Here is a 12,990-nt window from a genome sequence, read left to right as displayed (position 1 = left end):
CCAATCAGATGTACCATCACCCTCCCTATCTGTCCCTAGTCTCTCCAATCAGATGTATCACCCTCCCTATCTGTCCCTAGTCTTTCCAATCAGATGTATCATCCCCCTCCCTATCTGTCCCTAGTCTCTCCAATCAGATGGCTCAACACCCTCCCTATCTGTCCCTAGTCTCTCCAATCAGATGTATCATCACCCTCCCTATCTGTCCCTAGTCTCTCCAATCAGATGTACCATCACCCTCCCTATCTGTCCCTAGTCTCTCCAATCAGATGTATCACCCTCCCTATCTGTCCCTAGTCTTTCCAATCAGATGTATCATCCCCCTCCCTATCTGTCCCTAGTCTCTCCAATCAGATGGATCATCACCCTCCCTATCTGCCCCTAGTCTCTCCAATCAGATGGATCATCACCCTCCCTATCTGTCCCTAGTTTCTCCAATCAGATGTATCACCCACCCAAAGCTCGTGTTCTGTCTTCGCTCATGTTCCCAGCATGCCTGTAAAATCCCTTTTGCAGGATGAGACACCCCATGTCCCTGTGGGTTGACCCAATAGTTCATTGCCAGCTGCTGTCTCCTAATCTGCAATGGCATATCCCTCATGTCCACCTGTAGTGCAGCCACTGGGGACGTCCGAAACGGCCCACTACATATTCTGAGTCCTTGCCCCTTTATGTCCAATTTGTAAGTCGCTCTGGATAAGAGCGTCTGCTAAATGACTTAAATGTAAATGTAAATGTAATGACATCTAGCCTTTCCAATGAGGTCCGGGCTGCTGAACCAACTGCAGTTCTTTGTTAAGTGTTGCGGTCATTTCAGTCGCTGTAGTAGATTACATGTATAGTGTTGAGTCATCCTCATACATAGACACACTGGCTTTACTCAAAGCCAGTTCCATGTCATTAGTAAAGATTGAACAAAGTAAAGGGCCTAAACAGCTGCCCTGGGGAATTCCTAACTCTACCTGGATTATGTTGGATAGGCTTCCATTAAAGAACACCCTTTGTGTTCTGTTAGACAGGAATCAAATTATCGCACCAGTCTAAGGCACTGCATCTCAGTGCAAGAGGTGTCACTACAGTCCCTGGTTCGAATCCAGACTGTATCACATCCGGCCATGATTGGGAGTCCCATAAGGCGGCGCACAATTGGCCCAGCGTCATCCAGGTTTGTCCGGGGTAGGCCGTCATTGTAAATAAGAATTTGTTCTTAAGTGACTTGCCTAGTTAAGTAAAGGTTAAATAAATACAAAAAGATTTATTCACATTATAGCAGGGGGGGTAAAGCCATAACACATACATTTTTCCAGCAGCAGACTATGACCGATAATGTCAAAAGCCGCACTGAAGTCTAACAAAACAGCCCCCACAATCTTTTTTATCATCAATTTCACTCAGAATCAGTCATGTGTTTGTTCTGTGCTTGATGTCCTTCCCTATAAGTGTTCTGAACGTCTGTTGTCAATTTGTTCACTGTGAAATAATATTGTATCTGGTCCAAAAAAAAAAAAAAAAAAGTTTACTAAGGGTTGGTGACAGGCTGATTGGTCGGCTATTTGAGCCAGTTAAAAGGGCTTTACTTTTCTTAGGTAGGGGAAAGACTTTTGCCTCCCTCCAGGCCTGAGGGAACACACTTTCTAGTAGGCTTAAATTGAAGATATGGCAAATAGGAGTAGCAATATCATCCTCTATTATCCTCAGTCATTTTCCATCCAAGTTGTCAGATCCTGGTGACTTGTCATTGTTGAAAGACAACTTTTTCACCTCTTCCACACTGACTTTACGGAATTCAAAATGACAATGCTTGTCTTTCATAATTTGGTCAGATATACTTGGATGTGTAGTGTCAGCGTTTGTTGCTGGTATGTCCTGCTTACGTTTGGTAATCTTGTCAATGAAAAAAATCATGAAGTTTTTGGCAATATCAGTGGGTTTTGTGATGAATGAGCCATCTGATTCAATGACTGACAGAGCTGGCATTTTCCATTTTTGCCCAAGATGTAATTTAAGGTGCTCCAAAACGTTTTACTATCATTCTTTGTCATTTATCCTTGTTTCATAGTGTAGGTTCTTCTTTTTACTCAGTTTAGTCACATGATTTCTCAATTTGCAGTACGTTTGCCAATCGGTTGTACAGCCAGAACTATTTGCCATTTATTTTGCCTCATCCCTCTCAACCATACAATTTTTCAATTCCTCATCAATCCACGGGGATTTAAGTTTTTACATTCATTTTCTTAATGGGTGCTTATTAGTAACTGGAATAAGTAATTTAATAAATGTGTCACGGGCAGCGTCTGGTTGCTTCTCATTACACACCACGGACCAAAAAAGAATCCTTAACACAACATTGGAATCACTACACAACTTATTGTATGACCTCTTATACACTCTATTAGGCCCAGCCTTTGGAACGTTGGTTTTCCTAGATATGGCTACTGTATTTTGATCACTACATCCGATGGATTTGTGTAGAGGGTCATTTTTATGTTTTGGTCTTCAAAGTATCACAGCCTATATCTGCATATTGATTATGACTTTGGACATTGAAAACTGGTGTTTTGACACTGGGTTGTAAATCAAAAATATGACAACAGGAAGCAGTAACAGTATAATTTAAGTTATGTTTAATGAATATAAAATTGTACTTTTTACAGTTTCTCGATCGCTTTGGCTAATTATTTTGAAACAGTCTTAACATTTTCTAAACTCTAAGTGCAATTGTCACAACTATTTTATGGGACGTCACAACTCTATTGCCGGGTAGCACAGCCAAGCCCTCTGAGCAGCTCTTCTTCACCACGCTGGGTGGCCTGATCAAAAATACATTGCAGAAGTGCGAGAGAGAAAATGGATTCATGTGAGTAACACACACATCAGAATAACATTTATGTGTGTATAGTAAATACCAGTAAGTAGTTGTAGCATTTATACACAAATGTCATTTCTCCAGATACTTTCACAAGGTCCCGGCCGAGGTGCCCCAGCTAGAGCTGAAGGCTAGCTATGGCCTGGCCGAACCAATATCCTTTGAGTTCCCTAAGTGCAATTGTCACAACAGTTTTATGGGACGTCACAACTCTATTGCATGTCTGCAAAATGTAGTAACTCCCCCCAAAAACATTTAATTCATGCTTCAAAATCTAGTTATTTTTCAGTAAATTGGCCAATGCCACCAAAATTAAACAGGTTTTTTTTGTCATTGTGTTGAGCCGTACTGGTCAAAATGTTTAGATGTTTTTTCACCATGGCAACCCTGGAAATGTTTTATATACACATGTCAGTTTTGTTCTACTTCTTTGTTGACACTGACTGCTCACGGTACTATACCAGAATGCCAGTTCTCTCTAGCTGAATGCTATTGTGTATCACACTGAGCTGTTTAGATACCGATCTCAACAGTAGGTCAAAGTTTGCTGGGAAGAGTCAATACTGTCGTACACAGAAAAAAGGAAATGCACATTTGTATGTATAAAGTAAATATATTTTTGTAGCAATGTGTTACTTGTAAACAGAAACATTTGCATGTCCATTTTTACATTTCTTACATGTAAAGTCATATAGTGAACAGAAAAATTTGCCACAAAATGACATCCATGTAAAATAAAAAAAATGTAAAACAAGCAACAATGAAAACCTGAGGTAGTTCTGTAAAAAAAAACTAACTGTACCTCCTCACAGTATGTCACACTACAAGTTCCCATCTTCTTGGTGGACATCCTGTCGCTCTTGTTGGTCTGGCCAGAGATTTTTTGTCAACATCACATCATATCTTGGCTAATAATAGAATCCAGTCCCTCTGGGCCCAGACGTCAATTCAACGTTTATTCCACGTTGGTTCAATGTCATTTAATTGAAATGACATGGAAACAACGTTGTTCAACCAGTGATTGAAATAAGCTAGCAAGCTTACCTCAATTACCTCGTTAGACTCTTGTATTGCCCTTGATCATGATGTTCAGTTCCGTTACATCACACAGAAGAGAGATTGGAGGAAGGCGTCTTCTGAATGGGGGAGTTTTGTTAATTAAGAGCCACAATGCTCGGTCTGAACATTAACAAGCATCGCTTGCGATTAGGTTTTGGAAACAGAAGGATCTTATCTTTTATATCTGCATCTTAAAAAAAATATATATATATATACAAAAGGTTCTATTGATACACACCTTAACATTTTGTTGTTGCAAATATATTTTCAAATTTTGGTTTGCGCAAATGTGTAAGCTAGTTCTAAGGCCCTTTCGAGACTGCTCTCCAATCATGTCCTTTCCCAGCCCCCGTACTTTCTCATGGCCCCGCCCCTTTGTTGCTTCTTCTCGAAAGCGTACAGGCCGCTCTTTGAAAATCTAGTTAGATAGCTAACTAGAAGACAATTGGACACTTCGAAATGAAAACATAAAACTTGAGCTGGTGAGTAAAGCATTAGATATCTACCAATGGTCATAACGGGTCGCCCAAACGTCGTTATTAGTCGTTAGCTAGCTAGTAGTTATGCAAACCTATCTGCTCTTCAGACTAGCTGCTGTTTAGCTTGGTAGCTAGCTAGCTAATAGCTCATACTAACCCTTTTGAAGCGGTGCTCAAACTCAGTCGATACACAAATACAATTATTGTTTTCTGACTGGTGACTACATGCAGATCGATTTCAGCTGTAAAGAATCAACGAGTTACTGTTGTACTTTCTGTTCGTGTTAGCTATGTTCGTTAGCTTGTTAGCTAGCGGAATTATGCTTCCAGGTTGGATCCTTCAAAATAAAAGCCGTCATAGGAATATTGAAATTAATTAATGGTCACTGATATTGTTCTATTTAGTAAAAACAAAATATTTAAAATGAATGATAGAAAATGTAACGATTTGACACACTTGACAGCAATGGAATCTGACTATACATGTAGATATTGGATGGTACAGAGTGTTTTTTGTATTACACCACATCCTCCTATCTACACAGGTGACCTCACAAGGAATTCCCCTCCTGCTCTGGTGGGAGGAAGAAGATCCAGTGTTATGAGAACTCAGAACCTGGGATAACTTGTCTTGGTCTGAGACTCACAAAGCAGCACTTGCTAAAACTCCCAGTGGGAAGAGAGATCTAGGAGACCTTTGAATCCATATGAAAGGAAAGACACCTCACCCTATTTTGGACCAAGACACATTGTAACTAATCAGAATAGGATCATTAAGAATCTGCAGGGACAAAATGGATCGAGAGAAGGGAATGTTGATGGATGAAATCGAAAAGGGTTTATGGAATTTAACCGAGGACAATTTACGTTACCTTTGTGAACGTCATGGACACGGTGGCAAAGATGGCTTCGAAGTTAAAGGCATGGATCACCGCTCGTTGCGGCGTAAAATCCTGGAGGAAATGTGGGACAATACGGATTCAATGAAATCAGAGGAGCAGGGAATATCTTGGTTAGTCCAACTGAAGGAGGACATCAGAAAGATACAGGAGGATGCTAGCAGTGCTGATGAAGATGATGCTGTAGACTGTGACGAAGAATGGAACGGAGAGGGCGGGGTTCAGTTACCTCGCAATGGGTTGGAGGTGGAGCCCATGAGTTCCAGCCAATCTGATGATGATGATGGCGATGTAGACTGTGATGAAGAAAGGGACGAGGAGGTCAGGGATTGGATGGCTAGCGATGGGCTGGAGGTGGAGTTGTCTCCAGAGAGACACACACCAGAGCAGAGAGTGAGAGGGGTGAGTACTTCATTTCCCAGTCTTACATTATGCTTCGCAGGTCTTTCCTTGATTCCTCGACCTCCTTTTATGAAAGGATCTGATGTTCCTCCTCTTGGTATTTCTCCACATCTGGGGTGTAATCATTATTCCAAACAGTTGCAAAAAGTTTCACAACAGGGGGGGGGGGGTTATATTAGACAAAGTCGGGTAGGTCCCTCCCCGTTTTCATTCCGTTGACTTCTGTTTGTGTTGTAGAGAATACACCCCTGGTGTTCCTCCTCTTGGCCTTTCTCATTCAATGGATGTTGAGAAGTAGTTTGAATAATTGAGGATGAGAGGAATTGAGGAAAGACTTGCCGGGTAGGAGATGGTGTCCCTGTTTCATTCGGTCACTATATTACTATATTATATTACTATATTACTATATTACTATATTATATTACTATATTATATTACTATATTACTATATTTACCATTTCCAGGACAAGCTTCTCCGGCCCCCCTCCACCCTCTCGAAGTCCCCGGGTCGTGCGTCCCGCGGTAGCGCCCTACTGCGCTGTCTGAAGAAGAGGGTGTCTGTGCAGCTAGACGACAGCAAGACAACTCGCACAGGAGAGAAATCTCACAGCCCGTCTAGTGCTAAACGATGTACGAAAACTCTCCCAGGAGACAGGCCTAGCTCCCATATCTGTGATCACTGTGGGAAGAATTTAGGAAGTCAGAAAAGCCTGAAAAGCCACATGCGCGTTCACACCGAAGAAAAACCTCACGAGTGCTCCGAGTGTGGGGAGACGTTCCGTCTGTTAAGAAGCCTAAAAAAACATCAGAAACTTCACACTGGTGAGGTTAGAGGGACGAAGAAAGTCAAAGTCCCGCATCCGTGTCCTCACTGCGGGACGATGCTAGCTTCAAAGAAAGAATTAAAGGATCATCTGCGAATCCGCCACACTGAAAAAACTCAGCTCTGCTCTGAATGTGGCAAGAGATTCTCTAGCACCTACGCCCTGAGGAAACACCAGAGACTACACACTGGGGAACAGCTCCACCTTTGCCCTGACTGTGGGAAGACCTTCTATACTCAGGCACACTTGATATCTCACCAGAGGGTCCATGCTGAACACAGGGAAAGGCCGCATGTGTGTCCCGTCTGTGGGAGGGGCTTTACAGCAGCTTCGTCCTTGAAGTCACATCAGAGTATTCACACCGGAGAGAAACCTTACCTCTGCTCTGAATGCGGGAAGAGTTTCAGAACATTAGGACACTTCACAACACACCAGAAGCAACATGTAGAAGCAAAGCCATCTTTCCCTTGCCCTGTTTGCAATCAGTGTCTCTCAACAAAGCGAAATCTTCTATTTCACCAGAGAATGCACACGGGAGAGAAGCCTTACCACTGCACACAGTGTGACCGGCGCTTTGTTAATGAGCAGAAATTGAAAAGTCATCAGCGTGTACACACTGGAGAGAAGCCCTACCTTTGCTCCCAGTGTGGGAAAAGTTTTGCTCTTTCACAAAATCTTAAAAAGCATCTCAGGGTGCATTCAGGTGAAAGGCGTTACAGATGTACCTATTGTGTAAAGAGTTTCATTTCTTCATCTGGTCTGAAATCACACCTGCAAACACACACTGGAGTGAAACCCTGCCACTGCCCTGAATGTGGGAAAGGTTTCTCAGAGAAGAGAGCTCTGAAGAATCACATGCTCACACACGGGAGAGAAACCGCTCCAACGTTCCAATGTCTGTGAGAATGTTACCCAGGAGATACACACTGGGGTTGAAAAGCATAAATAACTGCCATTAGACTGAGTCGCTCTGGATAAGACCGTCTGCTAAATTACTAAAACATTTTTAAAATACAACTTAGATATATTGTACACCGCTGCCTTCCCGACTCCCTTGTGATAGTTCATTTGTCTTATTTTCTCTGAAAAGGCTAACTAAGAAACTACCATAACTAGTTATTTGGTGTCTGGGTGTTCTGTTTATGAGTTGTCTGCTTGCTTTGAACTGTTCTATCTAGCCTGCATCCAGAACCTGTTTTGTGCTAGTATCTATGTGTGTGTGTGTGTATATATGTATATATGACTCACATTTTGGCATGTATTTAACAGTGCAGTACCAATGTGACCACTAAAAGGACACCACTTGCCTGTTTTTTTATGTTGTGACGTTGCTTCACTTGTCTTCTACTATGGTGGGCTCGCGCTATGGCAGTTTTAGAAGAAGTCTGCCAAGACAACTGTACAAATCTGAACGAAGCAACTAGATAAATACATTATGACATCTTATTCCCGAGGTAATGAACACGCTTGCACTGACTTGCCTAGTTAAATCAAAAATATATATTTTTGGATGACGTGATGATGTCATTACTGCTCGCGGCACTCCCTGTACGCATTGAGTGCTAGTGTGCATGTGAGTTGGTCCTAATGAAAAGGCTGCAATCCGGAGATATATAGTGCGGCAGGTAACCTAGCGGTTAAGAGCATTGGGCCAGTAACAGAAAGGTCGCTGGTTCGAATCCCTGAGACGCTTAGGTGAAAAATCTGCCCTCGAGCAAGGCACTTAACCCTAATTGCTCCTGTAAATTGCTCAGGATTAGAGCGTCTGCTAAATGTTTTAAAATGTTTTATATGGACCGTCCACAAGTCAGCGTTTTGCGAACGTGAGTAGGTTACGTTGAAAACAACAGTCTTCCATTTTGAATGCTGTCTCCAGTTAATTTATAGGCCGAGGCTAGGAATATAAAGTTTTCACCCCCGCCACCGTCCCTGCCCTGTGGAAACATATTTCTCCAAACAAAGGATACAAATCATGTTTTGCGTATGTGTTTATTTTACACACGCATTGAAGTTTCTCTCTTTTAATCTATGCTTTACTCCCCCTCTTCTGAACCCTCGACCAATGTGATCGACATGGTGCTGTAGCCTCTGTATCTGTCTCATATATTTCTGAACAGCTGGAATATATAAACTCTGTGGCGATTTTGAAAGAATATTCCCAAAATATATATATGTGAAGGCTAACTGTGTTGTGAGGGCGGATATTGCCTTGAATAAGACGCAGTCTACACGCTGCATTGGAGCAAAAACGATCGGCGTTTTCTGTGATGATGTCATCTTCATAGTTAAACTGCCATATAGCCAGAGTTCCTGAACACTAAATGCGTCCTCCATAAGCTAGCTAGCTACTGGCAACATTTATGTTATCGCAATAAATGAGTTCGTACTAATAATAATATCCATGAATTAAATGGCAGTTTAGAAGAAGTCTGAAGAAGCAACTAGCTACATATGTGTTTATATATTTATTTAAAGGTCTAGGCTCCAATTCTTCTGAATGAGTGTATCTCTATCCACTTCTTGTAATGTGTCATTGCTTAATAACTAATGAATGATATTTTAACAGACCCATGTTCCACTGTTCCCCGGACGCTGAAGACGTCGATTTAAAGGCGGCCTCCCCGCACCTCTCTGATTCAGAGGGGTTGGGTTAAATGCATTTCAGTTGAAGGTATTCAGTTGTACAACTGACTAGGTGTCCCCCTTTCCTTTCCGTTTCCATAGTAATGGACCTACAGGTAACAAAGTGTTTTTAATTGGCTGTTGCATTTCAGTTGAAGGTATCCCCCTTTCCCCTGGAATCCCAGGAGTCATCTTTTAGTTCTACATCAATACATGCACAATGCACCATGTAGATTATACTGTTCATAGTGTAGTTTTTAGCTTACACTGTTCATAGTGTAGTCTGGAGTTTTTAGCTTACACTGTCCATAGTGTACATACTGTATGTGAATTGTGTAAATGCTGCGTGTATATCTAGTTTGTTGTCTGTCTGTAGCCTATATTCTGTTTGTTGTGTCAGCGCCATATCACCGAGTCAAATTCCTGTACATGCAAATGTGTTTGGCGAATAAAGGTGATTCTCCGTTCCATCTGTTGATTGGAGGGGAAGTTACAGATGTTGACATGATGTCTCACACAGTTGTTCATCTAAAGTTTCATTCTGATATGTTTTTTTTTTATGTTTAAAAATTAAACACGTGTTTTTCAAATAATAAGTCATGTTTGTTCCTGCTTGGCCCCAGTGGTGAGACTGGTTTGGATGCTGAGTCATGAAGTTGAGCTAATCTTTCAGTCTTGTATCTTTCTTAATCCAGGGTTTCCCAACCAATCTTTGTTCTCTGGACACTAAGAGTTGCCACGTTTAGATTTTTGCCCCCGCCCCCCCTCCCCCTAGCACTACACAGCTGACTCAAATAATCAACTAATCATCCAGATTTGTCTATTTGAATCAGCTGTGTAATGTTAGGGCACAAACCAAAACGTGCACCCTTTGGGGTCCCGAGGACCGAGTTTGAGAAACGCTGACTTCATCCCGGCGGAAGCTAAAGCGGTTTGAAGTGGATAGAAATTGGGATGTATTCATTAGTTGCAGACCATAGCAAACCATTTTGCAACATAAAATGTTATGCAATGAAAACTAGTTTCGTTTGGACAAATTCCTAGTGAATACACCCAATGGATTAATTTATAGATCGTGTCATAACTACTTTCAAGTTTGCTTTCACCACCCCATTTGGTAAATTGCTCAATCATAAACATAAAACTAGTGAAAATCACCTGTAAACGCACTGAACTCTTCTTTCTCTCTGTGCCGTGTCATTACATAGGCACGTGGGATAGTACGTGTACTGAGTAATTGTTCTTATTATTTAGCTATGATGCAATATAGTGTATCTATGACCTTCAATGAGCATAGTCGTATTACTATTCTCGACTCTCTCGGCCTTCTGCTCTCATGTCCTTTCTTCTAGCCTCGCCCCTTTGTTTTCTTCTCATCTGGGAACGTGAACAGGCCGCTTGCGTTTCAACAGGTAGCTGGAAGACGACTGAATACTAAGAACGGATCATGTTACAATCGAACCGGTGAGTAAATCATTAGGTATCTACTAACGGCCAGAAGGGGTCGTCCAACAGATGTAATTAGCAAGTAGTTAGATTTACATAACTGCTAATTTAGCTGGCTAGCTGCTCTTCAGACTAGCTGCTTTTTTAGCTTGGTAGCTAGCTAGCTAATTGCTCCTGTAAACAATGTTTAAGCTGTAGTCAAACTGAGTCGATATTCGAATAAAATGAATGTTTTCTGACTCGTAGCTACAGGCATCTCGATTGTAGCTATTTGAAATCAACAAGTTACTGTTGTATTTTCTGTCTGTATTAGCCATGTTAGCTAACGTTAGCTGCTTCTTCTTCTTTAGGATTTGGTTGGCGGATCGCATCCAACCTTTAGGTGCGTACAGCGCCACCTACTGTACTGGTGTGTGAGGCCATTCGGCCTACGTACGTTAATTGATATGGTAATACAAAATTAGGGGAAATGAAAATTGCCCTGCCAACTATTAGCCCTCTATATAAAAAAAACACCACCCCATTCCACTATTCTCTCTTCTAATTCTACTCTAGACCAATGGTCTGAGAGAACAGAACACTACCACTCAACACCCCCCCTGCAGCTGTTTTGCAGTAAATCCTCTGTCTCGAGTACTTCTCAGCCACTGCCACCACAACCTCTATTTTCTGTGACTTCTGATCCATTTCTGCAGTAACAACCATGTCTCTGAATGCTAAAAAGCCCCACCTTACTGAATCACATGATTTCCTTCACTCTGCCTACTCACAGGAATCCTGTCAGTATCCCTCAGCCTGTAACCATCTTTCTCTACCACTGTCCACTGCCTCAGCATGCAACACCTTCTGTACTACTCTAAACCTGGCAACCTCTACCTGTCTTTCTCTCACCTGACACCTCCAACCCCATGGGCATCCCCACAACTAACACACACACACAACTTTCTCCAACGATACTACACATTGCTTCGTCTTATGCCCTCCTGAACACTTCTCACATCTAGGAATCTCCCTCCTACACACTGCTGCAACATGGCCATAAACTTGACACCTAAAACACCATAGTATTTTCAGAACAAAAGCAGAATAACTTAGACTTTCTAACTTAACCATGTCGGGCAAAGACTCTACATCGAAACTCAGCAGGACAGACAATGTCTTCTCTGTTTCCCCACCAGGTCTGCGTCGCACCAAACAACAGGTGTTACAGACACTGGGGAATCTTCCATTTCAACTGATCCTCCTCAACACTTAAACCCCCCCCATGTATCACTCCTTTTAAAGACGCCCTGCGCCATAGAGCAAAGCACATGTCCCTAATCACGTGATCTGTAGCACCCACTCCCCCTGGACTGAAGAAACACAGTAAATCATCACTAATCCACTCCGAGTTACTCTCACCACCTCAATAGTCCCAAACCTCTTCTCCACCCAACCTGACAGCACATATGGATCTTCCAATAAAAATGCAAGAATCCATTCTCTCCACAAATCTCACTCTCACTGGGCCAGAATTATCCTCTTGACGAGGCCCGAACTCGGCGGTCCTCGCCGCAGGTGAGCTTGTAGTAGCTGTTGGATCCTTCCAAATAAAAACAAGTCGCTGCAGCCCAATATGGCGACCGGAGTATGGGAGAGTGGGTGTGTCGGAGGGAGTGGGTGTATGGAAAGCGAATCAGCTAATTGGGCAGATTTGTTTGCCACTCAAGAACGTTTTGTGTGGCTGATTGGGCTGCACAGCGAATCGATAAGCCAGCGACCAGTGTTGTATCGGTCTGCATGCCGACTTGAAGTGCTTCATTCTGGGTATCACAGCAACACCGGGACACAGTGCTCTTCGCTCCCGCTTGAGAAGAACTACTGTCCAGTATCGGACTGCCTGCCGACTTGAAGTGCTTCATTCTGGGCATCACGGTCGTGTCGCCGGCGGCAGCTAACGTGGCCATGTTTTTCTCTCACGTAGAATAGCAGCCGACACAAGAAATAACTACTACTGATAACCATCTAGATGCCACCTTGATACATAGCCTACATGCAGTCTGCTACTAAATGGGGGGGGGGAGGGGGGCATGAACGGCAACGCCGGGACACAGTGCCCTTCGCTCCCGCTTGACAAGCACTACTGTCCAGCAACGGCGTGGGAAGTAGCTACCTAGTAGCCAATAGCAGGAGGACAGTCACAGTAAGCACCCGCGTGCAACTCATGAAGCATTTTAATAAAAAATATACAATCGTCAGTTTTATAAGTGAAAATGTATAATTATTTGTGTAAAAACAAACAATGAAATACGACTGACTCATCCTCTGGCTTCAGAACAGAAGTCCAAACTCTCGGGGTATGGAAGCTCAATGTACGGTTGTTGCGTTTTAATAAGCCCACTACTTTCCTTTCG

General features: G+C 42.6%; 2 protein-coding genes across 3 annotated transcripts in view; both read left to right on the top strand.

Moving 5' to 3' along the window:
• Nucleotides 1-4,271: 4,271 nt before the first annotated feature.
• On the top strand, nt 4,272-9,747 carry LOC129835445 (gastrula zinc finger protein XlCGF26.1-like). Its single transcript, XM_055901087.1, has 3 exons — nt 4,272-4,407; nt 4,950-5,705; nt 6,170-9,747. The coding sequence occupies exons 2-3, from the start codon at nt 5,199-5,201 to the stop codon at nt 7,430-7,432; spliced, it is 1,770 nt and encodes a 589-aa protein (XP_055757062.1). The 5' UTR covers nt 4,272-4,407; nt 4,950-5,198; the 3' UTR covers nt 7,433-9,747.
• Nucleotides 9,748-10,007: 260 nt separating this feature from the next.
• The window catches only part of LOC129835428 (oocyte zinc finger protein XlCOF6-like), a 7,881-nt gene continuing 4,898 nt past the window's right edge, over nt 10,008-12,990 (top strand). The window contains exons 1-2 of one of the 2 annotated variants that reach the window (XM_055901072.1): nt 10,008-10,615; nt 10,948-10,979. The gene's annotated coding sequence lies outside the window, so the exon portion shown is untranslated. The remainder of the gene's footprint in view (nt 10,616-10,947; nt 10,980-12,990) is intronic. The other variant, XM_055901079.1, reaches the window with a different exon arrangement.

The sequence above is a fragment of the Salvelinus fontinalis genome, chromosome 3 (assembly GCF_029448725.1).
Source record: "Salvelinus fontinalis isolate EN_2023a chromosome 3, ASM2944872v1, whole genome shotgun sequence".
NCBI lineage: Eukaryota > Metazoa > Chordata > Actinopteri > Salmoniformes > Salmonidae > Salvelinus > Salvelinus fontinalis.
This window is presented reverse-complemented; position numbering and strand designations above follow the sequence as displayed.